We start from the raw sequence: 25314 nt of genomic DNA, 5'->3' as shown, positions 1-25314 counted from the left end.
TGTTAGAATGGGGATCATCAGAAAATCTACAAGCAACAAATGCTGGAGAGGGTGTGGAGAAAAGGGAACCCTCTTGCACTGTTGGTGGGAATGTAAATTGATACAGCCACTCTGGAGAACAATATGGAGGTTCCTTAAAAAACTAAAAATAGAATTACCATATGACCCAGCAATCCCACTACTGGGCATATACCCAGAGAAAACCGTAAGTCAAAAAGACACATGCACCCGAATGTTCATTGCAGCACTATTTACAATAGCCAGGTCATGGAAGCAACCTAAATGCCCATCAACAGACGAATGGATAAAGAAGATGTGGTACATATATACAATGGAATATTACTCAGCCATAAAAAGGAACGAAATTGAGTCATTTGTTGAGACGTGGATGGATCTAGAGACTATCATACAGAGTGAAGTAAGTCAGAAAGAGAAAAACAAATATCATATATTAATGCATGTATGTGGAACCTAGAAAAATGGTACAGATGAGCCAGTTTGCAGGGCAGAAGTTGAGACACAGATGTAGAGAATGGACATATGGACACCAAGGGGGGAAAACTGCGGTGAGGTGGGGATGGTGGTGTGCTGAATTGGGTGATTGGGATTGACATGTATACACTGATATGTATAAAATTGATGCCTAATAAGAACCTGCAGTATAAAAAAACAAACAAAACAACTAAAAAAAAAAAAAAAAAAAAAAAAAAAAAAAAAAAAAGTCTACAAATAACAAATGCTGAAGAGGGGGGTAGAGAGATGGAGAGGGTGTGGAGAAAAGGAAACTCTCCTACACTGTTGGTGGGAATGTAAACTGGTACAACCATTATGGAGAACAGTATGGAGGTTCCTTAAAAAATTACATATAAAACTACCATATCATCTGGCAATCCCACTCCTGGGCATATATCTGGAGAAAACCACAATTTGAAAAGATACATGCACCCCAATGTTCATTGCAGCATTATTTACAATAGCCAAGACATGGAAGCAACCTAAATGTCCACTGACAGAGGAGTGGATAAAAAGATGTGGTACAGATTTACGATGGAATACTACGCAGTCATAAAAAAGAATGAAATAATGCCATTTGCCGCAACACGGATGGACCCAGAGATTGTCATACTTAGTGAAGTAAGTCAGACAAAGACAAATATCACATGATATCGCTTATATGTGGAATCCAAAAAAATGGTACAGATGAACTTATTTACAAAACAGAAAAACAGTCACAGATGTAGAAAACAAACTTATGGTTACCCAGGGGGGAAGTGGGGAGGGGATAAATTGGGAGATTGGGATTGACATATACACACTACTATGTAACTAATAAGGACCTACTGTATAGCACAGGGAACTTGACTCAATACTCTGTTATGACCTATATGGGAAAAGAATCTAAAAATGAGTAGAGATATATATATATATGCACATATATTCACTTTGCTGTACACGTGAAACTAACACAACATTGTAAATCAACTGTACTCCAATAAAAATTTTTTTAAAATTACCCGTCATAAACAATTCTCAAGATAGGGAAAACCCCCACCATTTCAACCAAACACAAGCAGCCCCTGATGAAACTGCATAATAAAAGGTCATCTGTGTCAAACAAAACTCAAGGTCTCTCACTTCATTAAACAACTAAAAGTAAACATATTTACCCAGTACAACAAGTATTTGGATTTTTACCAACCTACAAGAACATTTTACTACAGTCAATGGTTAGCTATGAAGATATGTATAAGCAATTTTTTTCCTTTTCCTGTAATATGGGAAACTAATGTAGTCAAAGTACTTTAAAAATCAGTAAGGGACTTCCCTGGCAGTCCAGTGGTTAAGACTTCGCCTTCCAATGCAGGGGGTGCAGGTTCGATCCCTGGTCGGGGAGCTAAGATCTCACATGCCTCACGGTCAAAAAACCAAAACATAAAACAGAAGCAATATTGTAACAAATCCAATAAAGACTTTAAAAATAGTCCGCATCAAAAAAATCTTTAAAAAAATCAATACGTAATAGAAGACAAATTTAATCAAACAAAGTGATAATGAAAAGTGTGTCATGGAGCTAAATGATAAGCCTAAAGATCTGTATAATAATACAGCCTAAAGAACTGTGTAATAGTACAAACAAAAGCACCTGAAGTAGGTTAAGTAGGGTATTTTCTTTTCTTTTTTAACCTTTTTTTTAATTAATTTTTATTGGAGTATAGTTGCTTAGTAGGTTATTTTCTAAAGTAAGGTTATTTCCAAGACTTCCTTGGTGGTCCAGTGGGTAAGACTCTGCACTCCCAACACAGGGGGCCCAGGTTCAATCCCTGGTCGGGGAACTAGATCCCACATGCATGCCACAACTAAGAAGTCCGCAGGCCACAACTAAGAGCCCGCATGGCGCAACTAAGACCTGGTACACCCAAAGTAAATAAATAAATAAATATTTAAAAATAAATAAATAAAGTAAGGTTATTTCCTAAATATGTTTCTCATTGTTTATAAAGCACTGTGCAACAGGAATAAAATGCAAGCCACATTTTAAAAAAGGAAAAAGAAACAGATGAAATTAATTTTAATATTTCATTTATCCCAACATATTCAGATTATTATTTCAACATGTAATCAATGCTAAAAAATTATTAATAAGATAATTTATCCTTTTTTTGTAGTAAGTCTTTGAAATCTATACTTCACACATAAAACATTCTCAATTTGGGCTAATAATATTTCAAGTGCTCAAAAGCCACATGTAGTAGTTCCCATACTGGACAAAGAACATCTATAACATAAGTGGGTCAAATACAATTTCTAAATTTCTAAAGCACAGTTATATAATCAAAAAAAGCCCTAAGTATCTAAGCAAAAGCAAATGTCTTTAGCATAATCTTAAAGGCAGATGTAGGTATACGATCAGGTCAAAATATAATAATAACAGTTAATACTTACTGAGCTTTCAGTAATGTGCCAGACCCTATTTTAATTGCTTTTCAAGCATTATCTCATTTGATCAAGCACAAAGGCCTCTGATGTAGGCACTAGTAATACCCCCATTTTACAAACAAGGAAACTAAGACACAGGGAAGGTAAATGAAGGTTTAACCCAGGCAGGAGGTTTTACTCAAGAGCTCATGCTCTTAAACACTACACATGCTATGCTGTAAGGAAAAAAAAAAGTTGGTTTATAAAAGATAAAATATGGAATAGTAAAGAAAATTGTTTCTTTTGGAATTAACAGGTTTTTAAAACTGAATCATATCATATAATCCTTTTCCACAAGAAGCTCCAAACTCCAAAAAAAAAAAAAAGTACAATTTTATTACCACAAATATTTTATTTAACCTTATACTGACAAATTGTTGTTGTGGTTTTTTTTTTTTTTGGCCACGTGGCATGTGGGATCTTAGTTCCCTGACCAGGGATCGAACCCATGCCCCCAGAATTGGAAGCATGAAGTCTTAACCACTGGACCGCCAGGCAAGTCCCAGTATACTGATAACTATTTATTTCTACAATATGAATACTTATTCATAACCAGCATTGAAATTTGTATGTAGTTTTGGCTTAAAAATAATAATAATAAAAGAATTATTTTATGGTCAAGAAATTTCTAGTTAGTTTATTAATTTCAAGAAGCTGCACTTTTCTTTTTTTGAAACTCATTATATTTCTGATTTTATTATGCTAATTTTATTGCAGGCTTCTTTTTAACAGTCTCATTCTCTTTTATGATGGGAAGGAAAAGGGCTTTTCTCCCATTCACCTATCATTCCAAGGCATAAAAAAGTATGAGAAGATAAAACAGGCAAAAAAACAGCTAACTTCTTTCCTGTATCTCAAATCCAGGAAAAAGCAGAATACTATGTAATACTGAACATCATATGAGATAGATATACTGTACCCCAAGATTTTTTGCTAAGACAAGATAACATTCACTTTCACATGTATATACCCTTGGCAGGGTGATATAACTACTGTCTAATGGTCATAAAAATTTCAGATAAGATGATAGTTATCTCTTCAGAAAATAACATTCGAAAATACCTGGTCTGAAATAAACAGTCCCGTGTTTAAGAAAACCTGTGATCAGAGCTTAAATTGTTTGACCCTTCTGTGTACCTAAAGTCACAAGATAACGATAGCCTTGATCCACAGTTGAAGGCCATTGCTGTCTGCACACTAACTTTGACGTTTTCAGGGTGTCACTGGAAAGCTTGATCACACCACCTTCGGTTACATAATAAACCTATCACCATACTGGTTTTAGTATCCCTCCCACATATTCAAAACTTGACAAAGGTGGCCAGATGTAAGAGGGAGCCTTTTAATGGAAGAGCGCATTTGCACAACGTGCCTGAGCAGATATTTAGCAACAGAACAGAAAGGTTCAAGAGTCAATCTGCCACAGGCCATAATGAAGAAATTTATCTCAGCTTACAAAAAATTTTACAGAAAATATGTTCTTGTCACTTAGATTTTCTCTTTGGTCATTTGAACAACTTTATCAAATACGTAAATGTTTCAGAGAGCCTACAAAGTTTCATCTGTGGGCTTCTTTCATTTTAATTTTTTCCTTTTGACAGCCTGTTATCTGTTTCAGGCACTGGGTCTGGCCCTTTCATATGCATCATCCCATTAAGTTTTCCCAACTAGCCTATTCAATTAGTGTTTCTGCTTTACAGAAAGGGAGACAGACTCACTGCCCTTTAGCCCAGTCACACAGCTGTTAGATGGGAACCAAGGATGTACCCTCCAGGCAGGGCTTCTGACCTTCCAGTCTCAGCTTCCTTCTACAATGCAAGGACTTCTTTCCTGTTTCATTCCCTACTTACTGACCAATTTATCTACCATGAGTACCTTCATACTCTCAAGTAACAGCCCATACGTGTAAGCAAATTCCAATAACATTAAAACATTAAAGGTGGGGCTTCCCTGGAGGTTCAGTGGTTAAGAATCTGCAGGGGACACAGGTTTGAGCCCTGGTCTGGGAAGATTCCCACATGCCGCAGAGCAACTAAGCCTGTGCGCCACAACTACTGAGCCTGCACTCTAGAGCCCGCGAGCCACAACTATTGAGCCCACGTGCCACAACTATTGAGCCCACGCGCCACAACTATTGACGCCCGCACGCCTAGAGCCCGTGCTTCGCAACAAGAGAAGCCACTGCAATGAGAAGCCAGCGCACCACAACAAAGAGTAGCCCCCGCTCGAAGCAACTAGAGAAAGCCCGCATGTAGCAACAAAGAACCAACACAGTCAAAAATAAATAAATTTTAAAAAATTATATTAAAAAACCATTAAAGGTGAATTATATCTCAGTAAAGCTGATGTTAAAAAATAAAAAAATTTTATATGTAATCATGCTAATAACATCAGCTCTCCAATTATCCTAATAGTAAACCATAGATAGCATGGCTGAATGAAACCCATAGGTAATCCAAAAACCTAACCTATAACTCATCTCCCAAAATGTTTACAGATCAGTCCCTAACTATTGCTAACTTTTAAGACTCTCATTACTTCACTCGTAGATTACCATAAATGCCTCAGCCTCCCCAATTATGACTTTTCTATTCTCCTTCCCACCTTAAATACTAGCAATCACTCTAAAATACTATTTTCATCATTCTATAACTGTTCAAAAACTTTAATGGTTCCCTTTTCCCTGCTATGTGGAATTCCCCTGCCTAGCTTCCAAGATCTTCCCTAAATGGGCTTCATTACCTCTCATTATTCCTCATCATGTGGGCAAGCAATCTCTTCAGTGTCCTGGGAATACATCAAGCCTTGTGCTGGATGCTGTGCTTTAAATAATCCCATCTTATTACCCAGACATGTTCTTTCCCTCCATCATGGGCTCATCCGTCAAGGGTTAGATCAAATCTTACCCTCTCCATCAAGCCCTCTCCCTGACTATTGCATATTGCAGCCTCAGGCAATTCCTATAGTACCTAGGAGTCTTTAATCATCTTTGTACCCCCAGCACCTAGTATCTAGGATGGAAAAGACAATCAATAAATGTCTGTTGAATGTAAGTTGTAACATGCTGTGTCAAAATAATTGTGGTTTTTACCCTGTCTCTTCAAACCAGGTGTATTCACTTCACTAGCAATACAAGTAGCAGAGTGTTAAAAATAATGGTGTCAGAGGTTTTCCTTAAGATGAACAAACCAATGAGGTATCAGACGCTCTCATGGCCCCTTTAAGCATTTCTATATAGGAACTGATAAAACAGGTTCTGTGAATTTGAAGATGGTCTCCTCTAGAAGTTAACAATGCTAAAATCTAAATGACTTTATAATGCACCCATCTAAGTTTTTTTCCTAAGATGACAATATAATTCAGGGCTCCTCACCATAAAAGAATACTATCTATGAAACAATTATTTATACTATGAAATCTTAAGATTAGTGTACATTTATAAATGTCTTATTTTTTGACCAGTCAAAACAGCTCAAATAAATATAAATACAATGACAATCATTTTTTTTAAAAGCCAATGCTAAAATCTTTTGTGTCACCAGAGAATATAAGGAATTTAGGTCACATCTGTGCTAGATTATAAAGCACAAATATGAATAGTCATTATATACTTAAGATTGTTATGACTTTAACACCCAAGATAAAAAAACTTACATTAAAAAGTTTTAAAACAACCCAATATTTGAATATATGATTCAAGACAGAGCTTCAACATATATGCTTCAATATACAGCACTTTAAAAAAATTCTAAGAACCAATTCCCCTGTAATTGGCCCTTAACTCACAGAAAATGCCAAAGATAATTACAGCCTTCCCCTGGTAAATATAATTCAACAAACCAAAAAAGGCAACAGAAATTCAGTTCAAAGTGAAGGAGGTACATTTAGATACCAACGAGAAGCTCAAGAACATAACACACACTGAGCTTTTTTCTAAAACAATAAACATATTCGGTACCCTTACCTGTTTCTGAAATGTATGTAACAGGATCCTGGTGTCGAATTTTAGCAGGTTTAGAAGACAGTGGCAATTTTTCTGGTCGCTTTTTGGAGTTTTTTACCTGCACTGTCTCCTCTGATTCTGAATCTAAATGACAGGAAAATTAAAACTTTGAAAAGAAATAGTATAATATAGTGTGTTTTTAAAGTGGGTTTTTTTGTGGTTTTTTTGTTTGTTTGTTTTTTGGCTGTGCCATGCATCTTTAGGGATCTTAGTTCTCCGACCAGGGATCAAACCCGGGCCCACAGCAGTAAAAGCACCAAGTCCTAACCACTGGACCACCACGGAATCCCCTTAAAGTGGTTATTATTAACCAATTCCTCAAGACCCTTTTCAAGGCAAATCTCTTTTATAAATTCTCATAGGTTGCCTTCTATCCAGTGTTAAGCCTTTGTATTACTTTTCTGTTGCTGCTGTGACAAATCACCACAAACTTAGTGGCTTAAAACAACACAAATGGGGAATTCCCCGGCGGTCCAGTGGTTAGGACTCCGTGCTTCCACTGCAGGGGTCACGGGTTCTATCCCTGGTCAGGGAACTAAGATCTCACATGACGCATGAAGCAGCCAAAAAAAACAACAAACCAACACAAATGTATTATCTCACAGTTCTGGAGGTTGGAAATCCAATTTGGGTCTCACTGGGCTAAAATCAAGCATCAGGAAGGCTGTGATCCTTTCTGGATACTATAGGGAAGAATCCATTTCCTCACCATTCTAGTTTCTAGTGACTGCTAGCATTCCTTAGCTCATGGCCCCCACTTCCTCCATCTTCAAAGCCTGCAACATTAGGCAAAGTCCTTCTCATGCTGCCATCTCTCTAATTCTCTAACCTTCTTCCATAGTCAATCTCTCTCTAAATCTCTTCTTCTGCCTTCCTCTTCTTTGTGACCACATTGGGCCCATCTAGATAATCTCCCTACTTTAAGGTCATCTGATTATCAACCTTAATGTCACCTACAATTTTAATTCCCTTTTGCCATGTACCTAACATATACACAGGTTCTATTAACTAGGGTGTGGACATCTTTGGGGGCCATTATTCTGTCTACCACAATCTAATCACCCAGAGCACTTAAATATAAATCAAGACAAAGTATAAATACCTCGTATACATCTGGTACACAATAGAGGAGTTTCAGAAACTTTAGTGTCCTTCCTCTTCCTCTCACCATGCATTTTTAAATCCTGTCTCATACTGTTCTAAAATGTATCAAACAATTAAATTTCCACTTTCCCAAAAGATGGAAACTCCTGGGGAATGGTGATATGTACTTATTTCAAATTCTTTACAATTCTATACAGCAGTAAAAGACTCATGATAAACACTCAAGTACTTTTAGAAAATGAGTCAGAATCTTTGCTGTCACTGTCAAAATCCTGACAATCTATAAATGCTTCCTTAGGTTACATTTCTAATTTTAAGAATTCATACCAAATAGATCTTCTCCAAAAAAAGCAAAACCTAAAACTTCCTGAGTTCTACCATTATTTTAACATATCATAAAAGGCATGCATAAAAATGTATGTTCCCTATCTTAAAAGTACAGTTGATCCTTGAACATGGGTTTGAATTGCACATGTCTACTTAGACACAGATTTTTTTCAATAAATACGTTGGAAAAACTTTTGGAGATTTGCAACAATTTGAAAAAAGAGACAAACCACGTAGCCTAGAAATATCGAAAAAGTTAAGAAAAAAGTATGTTATGAATGCATAAAATATATGTAGATACTAGTCTATCCCTACATAGGTATAAGGTGATCTTTAATATAAAATTAATGTGTTAGTTTTCTGTTTTATAACTTTGCTTTCAAAGAATTACATTACTATACAGTATGCCTCTCTGTAACTGGAGAAACTGCATATCAGCCTATCTATCATCACAGGTGAGTTTTTTTTTAATGTAACAATGTTTCCAATACTGTATTATGAATATGACTAATACTGTATGCCAAAATTTTATAACAGATTCATTCATTAGTGCATAGGCTAGGCTATCATGAAGCAATTGTATCAATAACACTAGGCTACCATAAAGCAATCATACTGCTGCTTCTTCATTATCAATGCATGAATCGTTATATCTGTAAATAAATACTAACTTCCTTTTCACATTACCTTTTCATTTTTGATGTCTAGTGTTAGTAATACATATAACATCTACAGTCTTTTGTATCATATTAGACGATATTGATGTAGGTACTGAGCGATGATTCATCTTGTAAACAGATGACATAAACTTACAGTATCAATAAATACAGTACAGTACTGTAAAGGTATTTTCTCTGCCTTAAGATTCTCTTAATAACACTTTCTTTTCTCTAGCTTACTTTATTGTAAGAATATAGTAAAAAATATATATAACATACAAAATATGTATTAAGTGACTTTTTATGTTATTGACAAGGCTTCTGATCAGCAGTAGGCTATTAGTACTTAAGTTTTGTGGGGAGTCAAAAGTTATATGCAGATTTTCAGCTACAAGGGGGGTTGAAGACCCAACCCTTGCATTATTCAAGGGTCAACTGTATATTCAAAGTTTTTTAATTGTGTTTGTTCCTTTCTAACTGCAACAAAAAAGGACCAGATCAAAAGCACAAAAATTATATTTTAGATCTTTGTTTCTAAAGCAACATTTTATGGCACTATTTTTCAAATTCAGTTTCTAAGAACCTCAGCTGAAAGAGAAGTTAATATGAATATTTTAAAAAATAAATATACCATATTCAAAGTAAGTTTCAGACACGCTGTATATACTATCTCCCCTCCCGAACAAAACTTTAATATATTAACATATTTCGGCTCTGATAAATTCTGTAGTATAATAAAGTTGTTTTCAACTTTACTTGAACATAGAGCCCTCTTCTCACAGCACCTGTTAACATCACAGAGAGCTGTGTGTCTCAGAACATCAGTCTGGAAAACCCTGTTCTAACAGATATAAAATAGTCTGTAAACTTGAAAGCTCCTCAAAAGAAATATTACCTGAATCATAGATGATCCTCTTTTTCTTGTTTGGTTGCTTCTGCTTGAAGTCATCTTCTTTACAAGAACTATTTACCTATAAACATCACAGTATAATTAGAACACAGAGAAGCCCATATAACTTAGCTGTTTTTTCCTCATTAGATTTGGGCGCAATAGTTCACAACTGGAGGAACGCTGCCCTCCCAGGAAACATTTCTGCTTGTCGTAACTGGGGTGAGGGTGTTACTGGCATATAGTGGGTAGACGAGGGATACTACTAAACATCCTTCAATGCACAGGACAGTCCTCCACAACAAAGAATTATCCTGCCCCAAATGTCAGTAATGCCCGAATTATGCTAAAGAACAGGCCAGACCCATCATCAAAAAGATAAGAGATAACAAATGCTGGTGTGGGTGCGGAGAAAAGGAAACCCTTGTGCATCGTTGGTGGGACTGTAATCAGTGCAGCCACTACAGAAAACAGTATGGAGGTTCCTCAAAAACTTTAAAATAGAACTAACTACCATATGACCCAGCAATTCCACTTCTGAGAACATAACCAAAGGAAACAAAAACACTAACTTGAAAAGGTATCTGCACCCACATGTGGTAATCACTGTGGTAATCATTTCATAATATATGTAAGTCAAACCATCATGCTGTACACCTCAAACTTATACAGTGGTGTATGTCAATTATTTCTCAATAAAACTTGGGGGGGGCGGGAAGGAGCAGGGGAGAGAATAAGCCGGATGATAATTGCATCAGATGGCAAAGGCAGGATTGTAGAAAAGGCTACATTATTATTCATTTCCACTTTCAACACTAACCTATGTATAACAAAGAGTAAAAGGATATCAGATATTACAAGGCAAGTGCTTCCTGAAAATGAAAAATTGAGACAGAAATAAAAGCTAAGGAGTTGTGGGCCTATCACTACTCATTGCCTGGTGGAAAACTAAATAAAACCAAGGCAAAGGGTATTAATATTTATATTTTTTAGTTATATACACATTTCTAACATATTCATAAGGTATTACTAATATTTTGTAGTTATACATCACATTTCTAACACATTCAAATTTCCCCCCCCAAAAATCAAGAAAGCAGACAGCAAAAAAACCGACTATAATCAATTGCAAGGTAGAAATATGTTTCTATCCATTATAATAAAACTTCAAAAACTTAAGCACAATCAACTAGCTTGGAAGAAAATGAGATGAATAAACCGCTGTAATTCAAATACACCACCAGACTAGAGGACAGGGTTAGAAACAATGACAATAACTCAAAAGTGAGAGAAAAAAAAAAAAAAAAGTGAGAGAAAGGGGTATCCCAGGAGGGAGAGAGCCACAGAAGGGGTGTTCCAAATTCTGTCAATAAACTTAGCCCAAATCTGTGGCTGTCTCCTGAACTATATATGCACACAAAAACTCGAAGTGCCCAGCTAAGGTTAAAAAAAATTGAACAAAGATTTCAGATGCTGCCCATAACAGAGTGGACAGGAGTTTGGAGTTTGAGTTCAGGCAAGTTAACTGCCTGCTAAACTAAAAGAATTAACACCCTTTGGAGGAAATAACAGAATCCAAAGTTCCTACATTGTAAAATTCACACTATGCAAGGTAAATCCAAAATAACCAGATGTACAAAGAAATAGGAAATGTGACCTGTGATGGTTACTTTTATCTGTCAACCTGACTGGGCCACAAGGTGCCCAGATATTTCATCAAACAAGATCAAATAGAATTTGCCTTGCTAGGTTCTAGACTTGCTTGGCACCTGTCGCCCCCTTCTTTCTTCTGATTTCTCCCTTTTGAAATGGGAATGTGTATTCTATGCCTGTCTTACTATTATATTTTGGAAGCACATACTTTGTCTGGTTTCACAGGTTCACAGCTGGAGAAGAATTTTGTCTCAGGATGCATCATACCTCAAGTCTCACCCATATATGATTTAGATGATATTTAGATAAGCCTTTGGACTTCAGACTTTAGAACTGGTGATGCACTGAATTAAGACTTTGGGGGGCTTTAGAATGGAATAAATGTATTTTGCATGCAAAAAGGACATGAATTTTCGGGGACCATTGGCAGAATATTATGGAATGAATGCTTGTATCCCCCCAAAATTCATAGATTGAATCCCTAACCCCCAGTATGGCTGTGTTTGGAGATGGAGTCTCTAAGGAGGTAATTAAGGTTAAATGAAGGCATAAGGGTAGAGCCCTGATCTGACAAGTTAGTGTCCTTATAAGAAGAGAAACCAGAGAACTCACGTGCATACACTCACTCACTCTGTCTCTCAACCTCTCTCCCCACGTGCTCACACCAAGGAAAGGCTATGTGAAGACTCAGCAAGAAGGGAGCCATCTGCAAACCAGAAAGAGAGTTCTCGAGAGAAACTGAATTGACTGGAACCTTAATCATAGACTTCTAGCTTCCAGAACTGTAAGAAAATAAATTCCTGTTTTTAAGTCAGTCAGTCTATGGTATTTTATGGTAGCCCAAACTGACTAATACATGACCCACAGACTTAAGATAAAAGGCACTAAACTGAGATGAATCCAGACGTTAGAATTAGTAGGCAATGCTAGAACTGAAAAATACAATACTTAAAACAAAATATTCACTGCACAGGCTTAATAGCTAATTGGAGATGACAGAAGAGTCAAAGAACTTGAGGACAGTAATAGAGAAATTATCCAATCTGAAGTACAGAGGAAAAAAAGAATAAAAATGAATAAGCTGCAATGATCTGTGATGCAATTCCAAAATTCTTTTTTTTTTTTACATATTTACTTATTTATTTTGGCTGCACCAGGTCTTAGCTGCGGCACACGGGATCTTTAGTTGCGGCGTGAGGACTTCTTAGTTACAGCATGCAAACTCTTAGTTGCGGCATGCACGCAGGATCTAGTTCCCAGACCAGGGGTCAACCCGGGCCCCCTGCACTGGGAGCACGGAGTCTTACCCACTGGACCACCAGGGAAGTCCCGCAATTCCAAAATTCTAATGTGTATATAATTGGAATTCCATAAGAAGAGGAGAGAGAGAATGAGGCAGAAATATATTTGAAGAAATAATGGCAAAAGTTCCCAAATTTGAAGAAAGATATAAATTTACAGAGTCAAGAAGCTCAGAAACCCTAAACAGTATAAACACAAGAAAATCACACACAGGTACACCATGGGCAAAGCTGAAACCAAAGATAAAGAGAAAATCTTTTAAAGCAGCATGAGAAAAATAATACATTACATACAAGAGAATACAACATGACTGCTAACATCTCACCAGGAAAAATGGAGGCCAAAAAAAGAATGGGACATTTTTAAGTGCTGATACAAACTGTCAATCCAAAACTCTATATCCAGCAAAAATATCCTTCAAGAATGAAGGCAAAATAAAGACATTTTTAGATAAACAAAAACTTACAGGATTCATTGCCAACAGACCTACTCTACAAGAAATGCTTAAAAAAATTCTTCAGGTTTAAAGAAAATTATATTAGATGGAAATTCAGATCTTCAGTAAGAAATGAAAAGCACTAGAAGCAGCAAATACATAGTTAAGTACAAAAGATCAATTCTCTTCTTTGTTTTTTTTTTTTTTTTTTTGCAGAGCAGAAAACTGAGGTTTTTATTTTAGTCTCACCTAAGAAATAAAAAAAAATTATTTATGTGTTTAAATTATAATTTATTGATGATTTTGATGGTTTGCTTATTTTAAATTATTATATATATTTGTTTATAATTTTAATCTTACATATTTTTAAAATTTTGTTTATCTTATTAATTTAAGGTAAGTTTTTATTGAGAAATAATTGACATGTAACATTATATTAGTTTCAGGTGTATAACATGAAGATTTGATATTTGTATATATTGCAAAATGATCATGACAAGTCATTAACATCCATCACCACACGTGGTTACAAATCAATTTTCCTCTTTTAACTTCTTCAAAATAATGTCAGTTTACAGCAATAATTATTACACTGAATGTGGAGTATTAATATATGTCGATATAATACATATGCCAATTAGGGCATAAAGGATGGGGTGGTGGTAAACAGACCTGTAGAGTTGCAGAATTCTTACATTTTACACAAAGTGGAACAATATTAACTCAAATACACTATTGTAGTCATTGTCTGCTTTTCATAGTGACGCTGTATCTTAATTTCTCTGAGGCCCAAGGAGGACAGGAAAAAGAATAAAGCTTTCCTCCAAAGCCTTCCCTCACCAGAAGCCCAATACCATTCACCTGGCACTCCTGTCTTTATAAGCAAATTTTGGTCTTAAAACACAAAGTTTTAACAACTAAAAAGGGTTCCATGTCTAGTGAAGGAAAACACCAAGCTATGAATGCAGTAAGATATATTAACCAGAAATAAGTAATACCTTATTATTTTCTTCTTCCTCTGCTAAATGAGTTGAAATCTATATTTACTCAAGGCTCCAAATAAATCAAATCTCAGAACTGAGTTTATTTTATACAATTCAATATTGTATCTGGAAAACTGACCTTGATTTCCTTTATTCCTTTCTTTGCTTTTATAGTTTCTTCAGCAGACTTAGTTTTCTCATTCTTCTTTGCTGTTTCACTTACAACTTTCTTTCCACTTGGTATAACCCCAAAGAATTTTCGAATATCCTAGAAGCAAAAAAGGAGAATCATAAACAAACATTAACTGCACAAAATTCTAATTTCAATTGTAAAAAGGAACAACTCTCCACACACACTGGTTTACTCTAGGTAATTTCTTCATAATGAGATAGTTCCATGTGTGCAGCAGCATTCTTTCTATATGCAAAAGTTAACTGATAAAATTACCTCAGTTAAAAATAATGTGTCCGGGAACTTCCCTGGCGGTCCAGTGGTTAGGACTCCTCACTTTCACTGCTGAGGGCCCGGGTTCAATCCCTGGTCGGGGAACTAAGATCCCGCAAGCCACGTGGTGTGCATCACCCCCCCCCCCAAAAAAAAGATTAAAACAATAATGTGCCTAATGAAAAGTAATATTAATTCTCAGAATCTGGCCAAAAACAGGGCAAAAATAAACAAAGGAAATTTTTCCTAACGACAGCACAACTACTAAAGAGGTAAGTAACAAGCATTTATTGATCATGCATGCACACACCCCATCATCTCAGGCATAGCAGGTGAAAAGACAAAGAGTTGAAGAACATAATCCTTGCCTATGGGATTTTGTTTTTAATATTTATTTATTTATTTATTTGGTTACACTGGGTCTTAGTTGCAGCAGGCAGGCTCCTTAGTTGCACCTCCAGGGCTCCTTAGTTACGGCATGCATGTGGGATCTAGTTCCCTGACCAGGGATCGAACCCGGGCCCCCTGCACTGAGAGCATGGAGTCTTATCCACGGTGCCACCAGGGAAGTCCCACCTATGGGATTTATACTCCAGTTTGAGAGAAGAATAACCCTCAGAACCCTGATCATTTAAGACCTTAATAACTAAGAACCTTGAAATTATTTTCCTTTACATGATTTTTCCAAATTCTGAAGAAAAAATTTTGACTACAATACTTTCTTCAACTACTCTACCCCGTGTTAAACAACAGAATCAAATTAATCATACTGAAACATTTACAATGTAATTTACAATTAATATCACTCACCTTTCTTATCCTTTGCATACATACTCTTCCCTACCCTTTTAGATTTTAGCTTTGAAGAAACTGTGGTATAGAGAAAAGGGAACGGACCTTAGAATGAGAAACCTCTGGTATGAATCTCTGCTCTAGTGCTTTCTAGCTGGGTGACCCTGAGCAAGTTACTTTAATCTGTTTTCTCATCAGTAAAGTGAGACTAATACTCCCTACACTTTATGAGGATTAATCATGCATCTATCACAATATTGGCTCAGTAAAAAGCTTCCCTTCTCCCTCATTTATGAACTATTATCCCTTCATGTCACTGAAACATCTCCATTTACAGTTGTCTCTGCTCACAGGCAAGGGTATAAGGAACAAAGAATAGTGAGAATTTAGGATCTGAATTCCAAAGGATGGGCTCAAGAGCCTGTTGTACTGTTTTCCCTATTCCTATCCTTAATGGTCATAAGCCTGAGTCTTCAATTCTTTTAACCTGTTCCAACCTATCTCTATTGTAGTGAGGAAAATGCCTGTTAAAAGTACTTTACCAAGTGTAAGAAAGGTAACAATTTTTCTCCTAGATCCTCGCAGTAATTGTCAAACCCTTAAAATGTCAAAAATCCCAAACAAGTGTGTTATAGAAAGACATACACACACACACAGCTTTGTGGTTAAGGCAATAAAGAAAACAGATAAATGAGGTACACAGACATGTTAAATTTTTTTTGAAAGGTTACAGACTTCCCTAGTTTTATACCCTCTTTTGTAAATTTCTTAATATAAAAAAGTCACAAATCCATCCTAATAAAATCTAAGTCTAAAAAATACTGTTTGCAGAATGGATACCTCAGCTATGAAACTGAGACATTTGTGTCAGGTGCTAAAGAAAAGATATATGAATAAGAAAGTCAGAAAGCCACAGTCTTCCCTATAATTTGCAAAGAATTGAGTTTGAGGCTAACAACTACTTACTTTATTGCTTCTGGAGGAAATGAGAGTTTCACATTGGAGTTTCACTTTTGAAATTACCAAGTGAGTCTTCATTCAAACAGTGGTGATTTTTAAAACACATACAAACACATACATACACACACACACACAGCACACATGCACCATGGAAATATCAAAACTAAATATTAATAATCAGCTTAAAGTCAATGGTGGTTTTCCATCTGTGTTGGAACCACAAATACTTAAAAAAGCAAGAGAAAGAAAACAAAATATAATTCAGGAAATGGAACTGTTGGTAACGTTGAGCTCTCTGATTTTTGTCTGTTCCATACTGCCAATCCCTAGCATTGTTGCAACCTTTCCTCCCTAAGTAATTCTTCCTATTCACAACCCTTTTCTTTTCTTTTCCCTTTATTCTACCCTACTCTCCCACTCCCCATGCCCTTATACTCTGATGGCAGCTGAACAATTAAATTACAGCATCCTGATCTAACTCAATATACATTAAAAATCTAAACTTTCGGAAAAGAATTTACATCAGAATGAAAGCGATTCTATACTCACACCTTTTTAGGGATTATCTCCAGTGTGAGCAGCCATCTGGTGTATGAACATTTAAGAGCCAAAGGTCACCAATTTGACTTTAATTTATAGTGTGACTTCACCTTACTCTTAATTAACATTCCCTGTCTGGTATTCCAGGTCTTCGAAGACTAGTGACTAATCAAACTCCCAAGTAATGGATCTAGACATCACTCTTAACTGCACGGAATAATTCTTGCTGAGTATATGAGTAGAAAGAGGAACAAATTTTTAAGTTTACTTTTATAATCTTAGCAAAGGGAAGTCCTTCCAAGCAGAACATCAAGGCTAGAAGCCACCCATAAAGAAAGACAGATTTGACTGCATAAAAATAAAACAAAAGATGCCATAAACAAAGTTAAAATATAAGCAACTAACAGAAAATATCTACAACATGTTATATATAAGAAGGCTCCTACAAATCAATAAAAAAAACCCAGTAGAAAAATGAGTAAAAGCTACCAGTAGACAAATTATAAAGAAATGCAAATAACCAACAAACGTAACAAAAGATGCTCAACTTCACAAATAATAAACAGATAAATTAGAACTTGATTATATTTCCCTAAGCATTAAAAGATTGATAATGCCCAGATATGTCAAAGTTGTGGGGAAACATGCTCACATACTACACTGCTAATAAAAGTAAAAATTGGTATAACCTTTCCAAGACAATCCAACAATATCTATCAAAATTTTAAATGTGCATACCCTTTGTCCCCATAATTCCATTTCTAAAGTAAATGGTAAAAGAAATAGTTTTATTTCAGGAACCAAAAGAGAGTAGTAATTCACTCTTCTTACTTTCTTTTTTAATAGTTACTAAGTGAACAGGTCAGTTCAAATAAGGCAAAAGATTTAGGCAAAAATCACATAAAAATTATAACAAATTTTAGCACACACAGCTAATAGTAACAAGTAAGTTTTTCACGCTTTTACTTACAGCTACTGGACATAGAGATTTATCTCTTCTGATGATTCTGTGAGGTATAAAGGCAAATAGAATGATTTATCTCCATTTTATAGGTAAGTAAGTGGAATTAAGTCAGACAAAAAAAAGCTTTTTGTCAGTTTTGCCACCTACTTCCAGACACTTGGGATGAATTACTTAACTTCTCTGGCCCTTAGTTTCCTCATAATGCCACTTACTCCACAGGATTCCTGTGGGGATTAGAAGAGATGGCACAACAGAATGGAACCTGGTCCTCTGACTCCAAATCCCTTTCATAGTTCTCTACTTGACCATGACTGCCCCCTCATAGTTTTACCATAATTCTAAGGATCTATGCAAAAGTAGCCATACTCCACAACTAGCAATACGGCCTTTCCATTCTCATTATTCCTGATACATTTGATCCTTGTGTGATTACAGGCAGACACTTAGGACACAAACAGGAAAATGCCCTCATGAGGCTACCTGGGAGACAAATTAGTATATAAAGAATTAAATACAAAACAGTGCTAAGACAGAGCTAAGTCACAAAACTGTAAGAGCACCAGGAGCACCTAACACAGAGAGCCTCAGGGACAGTTTACCAAAAGAAGCAACACCTGAAATGGGTCCCAAAATGATTAGCAGGAGATACTTTTGACAGTCATAGAAATCTGAGTTTGAAAACATTGCTGTAAGTTCCATACAGCAGGCCTGTCTAGCTTACTCACCTCTGTATCTCAAGTACAGGGCCAGCACCTCAGATAAGCAGATGTTTAATTAATAATGGTTGAACACATGAGTGGTTATTCCTAAGGTCACTGACCTTCACACCTGGGCTCAGAAAGAGAAGTTCTTAATTATGTAAAATGAAATTCATGGTAAATTTGTTTTTAAAGATTGTGTATTAAAATAATCTTTACTTGAGATTAATTTTTTGCCATCACTTTACCTATTGCACTTTGTTTTAAGAAACTTTAAGTGGGTATTAAATTAACACTTATTGTGTATTATTACTTCTATCATATGGTACTCTCTTGTCATATTACAACACTGTGGCTACAAAAAGCAAAACACTTTCACTTTTAGTATAATACTTCCTCTTCTTCAGGGCTTTTTTCTGAAGGCTATTAATGGCTCTCCATGAACCTTAAGTTAAAAACTTGATTCACATATTCACACTGCACAAGCTAACTCACATCCATCTCAATGTCAGTACCACTTATTTATTTATTTATTTATGGCTGTGTTGGGTCTTCGTTTCTGTGCGAGGGCTTTCTCTAGTTGCGGCGAGCGGGGGCCACTCTTCATCGCGGTGCGCGGGCCTCTCACTATCACGGCCTCTCTTGTTGCGGAGCACAGGCTCCAGACGCGCAGGCTCAGTAGCTGTGGCTCACGGGCCCAGCTGCTCTGCGGCATGTGGGATCTTCCCAGACCAGGGCTCGAACCCGTGTCCCCTGCCTTAGCAGGCAGATTCTCAACCACTGCGCCACCAGGGAAGCCCAATATCAGTACCACTTAAAAACACACTGCTACTTCCTAAATCTTGTCTCGACTCAAGACCTCTGAGCTCCATATCCATGTAGCCAATAGTCTGTCATCTCCACCTCTACCAAATGCCCCAAAGGTGCCTCCAACTCATAATATCCAAAACTAAGCCCATATTTTGGAGGCTTGCTTCTCTCTCTTTATTTCCCACCTCAATGCATAGCACCACCATTCACCGAAAACAGAAAAATGAGCACTGTTTTTCCTCCTCATTCTGACCCTCCACCTAATCAACCAACCCAACCTAATCTCCCAAATACTGCTGTTTTCTTTCCTCTATTTCTGTTGCCAATGCCCTGATTTAGGGCTTCATTTATTTACTTTTTTAACAAACCCTTAAATAGGACTTACTCTGTGCCAGACAATGATTTAAACACTTAAAAAAATTAATTTAATCCACAGAACAAATCTATGACATTCTTTAACTTTAATTGACAGATGAAAAAACTGTGAATGACAACAAGGCATTTTCTACTAAAAGTTTTGAAATTTAAATGCTCTTAAGTGTAAGCAAAAAAAAAAAAAAAAAAAAGATTTATTGCACTCTCCTACCCTAAGGTGTAACTAACAATTCTACAACACTATTAAAGAGAAGCATCGCCTATCAGGCAACCCAAATGCAATTTTAATATGCATAAGTCAAGACAAAGTACCAGACCTCGCTGGTACTCAAAAAACTCATGCATTTTTTAGAATTTTCTAACTTGGTTGATTATAAATCTATTAACAGAGATTTTAAAAAAATTTCTTTTGCAGTAAATACTCCTAAACCTGCACAAAGTAAGCCATCATAATGACCTTTTAACTTTAAAAAGTCAAAGTACAAAAGCTGATATATATCTATTTTGAAGTATAACCAAACAGCTCTAATAACTTTTTTTCACTGCTGATGGGCTCAACCAACCAACAAGTTATATGTGCCTACCAAAAATGCAAAGAGAAAGCAAATCATGCCACTGTGTTCACTTACTTTGAAGAGTACAGGATTTTATGCAAAATAAGTACTGCAGTGCTCTGTGGGGTAGCTGCCAAAATATTACATTTTGGCTTTACTTCTCTATTTTGAAAGTAAAGAAATATAAATATTTCTGATTAATATTTTTAAGTCCTCCACCAAATCCACAAGCAGAAATTGATTATCACCAACACACTTCACAAAACCTATCCAAATGTAAAAATCTTTTATCTTTAAAACCACTTAAATGCAAAATTATACATCTGACTAATATTGTATATTGATAGCAGCACAGAAGAGACAAATGAAATGAAATAATTTTAAAATAGTTAAAATTATATTATACTTTAAAAACAACAGGTAAGTTGTTGGAATGTAGTCCCTTAAGGTCAGGAAAAATACAGATCCTTCTTGCTACTCCTATTCAACACTGTGGCAAAAAAAAAAAAAAACTAATTAGGAAAAAAATAAATTATAAAAGGGGCACCTAGATTGGACAGGAAGAAGAAAAATTATCTTTATTTGCCGATGAAATGATCTTAAATAGAGAAAATCCTAAGGAATTCACTAAAAAAACTATTAGAACTACGAAATGAGTTCTCCAAGGTTGCATGACACACAAGATCAATATACTAAAACCAATTATATTTCTATACTTTTGCAATGAACAATCCAGGAGTGAAATTAAGAAAACAATTCCAGGACTTCCCTGGTGGCGCAGTGGTTAAGAATCCGCCTGCCAATACAGGGGACATGGGTTCGAGCCCTGGTCCGGGAAGATCCCACATGCCACGGAGCAACTAAGCCCGTGCTCCACAACTACTGAGCCTGCGCTCTAGAGCCCGTGCACCGCTACTACTGAGCCCGTGTGCCACAACTACTGTAGCCCGTGCGCCACAACTACTGAGCCTGCACTCTAGAGCCCGCAAGCCACAGCTACTGAGCCCAGGTGCCACAACTACTGAAGCCCGCGCGCCTAGAGCCCGTGCTCCCCCACAAAAGAAGCCACCGCAATGAGAAGCCAGCGCACCGCAACAAAGAGTAACCCCCGCTTGCCGCAACTAGAGAAAGCCCGCGCGCAGCAACGAAAACCCAACACATTATAAAAGGGTGACAACGCTGCTCCGGGAGAGCATTCACATAGTAAACTACAATGTGAAAGGTCTCCCCCAGAATGCTGCAATGAAGCAGCTTAGATGTAGTCAGACTCTCTCTGACAGCTCTTCAAAAAGGCTTTCCCTTAAGTCTCATGCATGTTTAATTCAAACTTATGCATACTTTCAATAAATAACTACGCCAGCCAATGAATTATATATGTTGATTTCTTAAAACGGCATCTTTCAAGTTTTATTCACATTTTGAGCAAATAATTAAATCCTTGTAGCAATTCAAATCATTTACATGGCTACTGTTTATTCTGTTTATTTTAATTTCATTTAGATTCCTTTAACAGACATTATATTCACATGGTTCAAAAATTCAAAAGGGTAAAACGTCTCCCTCCCACCCTGCCTCTCAGACACACATTTCCCATCTTTGGAGGCAACAAATGTTATCAGTTAGTTCCTTGTGTATCCTTCACATCTTCAGGTAAAATATGCATATTCTTTTCTCTCCTTTTCTACATAAAGTGGTAGCATACTTTACATATTGTCCTGCACCTTCTTTTTTCACTTATCTTGGCAACTGTTTCACATCAGGGCATAAAATTTTCTCTTTTTTAGTGGCTGCATAGTATTCCATTTTGTGGATATATATATATATATATATAGTATTTTATTCCTTTGATAACTTTAATTGGAAAAGATCTGAGAAAAAGATGCAGCTCCAAGGGCAAGAGTTGCTAACCTTGCACCTGTAGAAGGGCTTCAGAAGATATGTGAATCCCCTAAAATGGTATGTATCCATATGTATTTCTGTGGGCAGAAAACTTGCATACCATTCACCACAACATCAAAGAAAGCTGTGACCCAAGCAAAAGTTAAGAACTACTGTACAATATAACTTGTGCATAGGTGTTCAATAAACATAGGTTGAACAGAATTCTGGTCTAGGATTCTGCTAATTTTTGTACTACAAGACAGAAGGACTAAATTAAACACTAATATAATCCAAAACTCTTATGTACTTTATAGAACCTTTTCCCCACTTCTTTTCTGAGAAGGGCTTCATTTTTCATATGCACTATGAACAGGAGTACTCAGAGGGAAAAGAACCAATCATTTAAAGTAACTGAATAATCAAAAGTTGACTATATAAGCTGTTGTTCACCATAACTGACAACATCAGAGGCATCTTTGATGTCCCTTAAACACTTTGTAATGTTCCACAGAGTCCTTCCTGAGAAAATTAGATCATTAGTAATGTAGCTGTATATTTCCTACCACATGCCAGGCAACAGAATAGAAGCTTTACATTTATTATCGTGTTTAATCCTCAAGACAATCACTTAAGGCAGCTATATTTCCCCCCTTTTACAGGTAAGGAAACAGAGGATTTAAGAGGTTAAAGTTAAGATAGTTACTTAATCAAAACCACTTAACCATTAAATGGCAGAGCAAAACCAAAACACTGCCTCACTCTCACCTTCAAGACTCCAAATCTCATGAACTTTACACAATTACCATAGTGCCTTAAGTCCAAAATGCAATTATGATAATTATAGGGAGGTGGTATAATGTAGTGGTCAGAAAAACCTAGGTTCTAATTCTAGCTCAACCATTTATTAGTCATATCACAAATTGTTCAAACTCTAAAAGCCTCCTTTGCCATCTGTAAAACTGGATTGCTGTGAGGTTTAAATGAAGAAAGGCATGTAAAACAAACAGCCTGCATATCCGCCTGAAGAAGATACTTGTTACAAGGTGGCTATTATCATCATTTCATCCCTCTCTGAGAAGAAACACGAAGGGCTGTAAGGTTTCCCAATTTGGCATAAAATTCCACACACACAGCTCAGAATGTTGGCATTGTGACAGACAAATAAGCTGATTGAAGATAAAATGACTGAAAAAATTATGTCTGATTATTAAGCAGATTCTGGCTTAATGGACCATCATAAATTGTCCTTTAAATTAAAATATTTCAAACACATACTTGTATCTATTGCCATTCCAGTGTAAATGTCTGTTTTGACGGCTGCATAATTATTTCACTCTCTATTTAAAGGATTTATGCAGAATTATGCACTGAGGGTTTTTTTTTTAAAGATTATTTTTAACATCAGGTGATAAGCGATGACAGCTGTCAAATGTATTACAGCTGTTTCTACCAGGTTTTTTGCTTTGTTTTTTTCCTGGTAAACCGTGTTATCCCTTTGATTTCTATGAACTCATCTAAACAAAATAAAACATCCTTCCCATGCCATCGATTTCAAAACGGCTCTGTGATGAGCATTTCGCAGAGCTGTTAATGATGAAAGTTGAAGGCCTAAGACAACTTTTTCATTAGAAAGGAAAGTCTGTAACATTCTTCTCCTTCGAGACCCAAGGCCTGAAATCAACGCTTTAGGCAGGACTCAAACCGAGGTTCGAGGCAACACTGAACAGGAAAAGCAACTGTACCGCTGAGCCCCCAAAATCACCTTCATTACTCCCTTCCTTTCTCCCTTCCCCCAAGAGTGGAAAAAAGTTAAAACTGCTGCGCAGCACCAAGAGCCCTGCGCGCTGTCTGCGGCTGAGAGCTGAAGCCCGCGGTGCAAGGAAAGCTGTGAGACCAGTGCCCAGTTTGTGGCCCCTTTCTTGCCTTCGCTCCCCTCCGAAGCCACGCATCGCGGTCCTCCCCGACCCTCCATGCCAGGAATGCCAGGTCCACGCCCAGCCTGCAAACTCTCCCCAGCCCCCTGGCCGCATGGCCTCCCCCGGGGGCTCACCATTGCAGCCCACGGATGAAGGCGCGGGCGGGCAGGCCGGCCGGCTGGAGAATCCGTTACCGCGGCTCGTGATCCATTCGCGCCAACAACTTCTCCCGCGAAGTGGAAGGAGGTCGAGGCAGCGGCGCCCTGTGATGACGTCAGGAGGCGCGCAGTTTCCTGTGGGCCCAGGCCGGGGCCGGGAGGCGGGAGGCGGGAGACGCCACGTGGGCCCAGGTGCAGCCCCCGAGACCCGCGGGCCGCCGCAATCGCGAGGAGAGGCGGGGCCCAGGACCGCACCCAGATTTGCGTCTTCCGCTTCTCTAGGGGGCTCTCAAGTGGGGAGGTTTTGAGATTGATTTCCCCCGAGGGCGGGCACGTTTAGAGGATGCATTGCGCTCCTTTAAATGTAGCTTTAAAATGTTTCTATTACCAGCCGCAGTAAGACACCTTTTAGGTGTACGTTTAACATATTACATTTTAATATCTATTCTGAAACAAAAATTTCACCAAACAGTACTTACCCTGATTTTTTTTTTTTTAATGTTTGACCAATCGAATTGGTCTTTTCGCCTACTTTTAAATGGAGACCCACAGTTTGAAAACACTTTTAGGACAATTTTATGTTGTATAATTCCAGGGCAAAAAAGACTTTGGTAAAATAGTCATTACTACCCACACCATTTTATAAATGAAAAATATAAGGCCCAAACAAGCTAAGGGTCCTAGCTGGGAATCTAGGCCTCCAAATTCCCAAACCTGCGTGGCTGAGTCCCTCAAAGGGGTGTGTGTGAAACCAAGGCATAAATAAGGTACATCTTCTCCGTAGAAGAACAATGATCCCGAAAGCTTTGGAGTAAACAAGTTTTATATTAATAGATAAGCAATTGAACTGTGGAATAGCATGTGACATTTGCATACAATTTTAAGAGAA

General features: G+C 37.1%; 1 protein-coding gene across 4 annotated transcripts in view; it reads right to left on the bottom strand.

Moving 5' to 3' along the window:
* The window catches only part of RFC1 (replication factor C subunit 1), an 80675-nt gene extending 55923 nt beyond the window's left edge, over window positions 1-24752 (bottom strand). Inside the window, exons 1-4 of one of the 4 annotated variants that reach the window (XR_014264393.1) lie at window positions 24402-24601; window positions 14472-14600; window positions 9965-10040; window positions 6941-7063 (exon numbers count right to left, since the gene is read on the bottom strand). Coding sequence is in view for 3 of the 4 variants with exons in the window: in XM_082464167.1 (XP_082320293.1) it covers window positions 6941-7063; window positions 9965-10040; window positions 14472-14600; window positions 24402-24404 (331 nt within the window). In the remaining variant the exon portion in view is untranslated. Of the gene's footprint in view, window positions 1-6940; window positions 7064-9964; window positions 10041-12223; window positions 12453-14471; window positions 14601-24401 lie in introns of those variants that run through there. The other 3 variants (XM_082464167.1, XM_082464165.1, XM_082464166.1) reach the window with 3 other exon arrangements.
* Window positions 24753-25314: the final 562 nt, after the last annotated feature.

The sequence above is a fragment of the Balaenoptera physalus genome (assembly GCF_965194825.1).
Source record: "Balaenoptera physalus genome assembly, chromosome: 5".
NCBI classification, from domain to species: Eukaryota; Metazoa; Chordata; class Mammalia; order Artiodactyla; family Balaenopteridae; genus Balaenoptera; species Balaenoptera physalus.
Note: the sequence above shows the minus strand (reverse complement) of the source record. Positions and strands in the feature narration are given on the sequence as shown.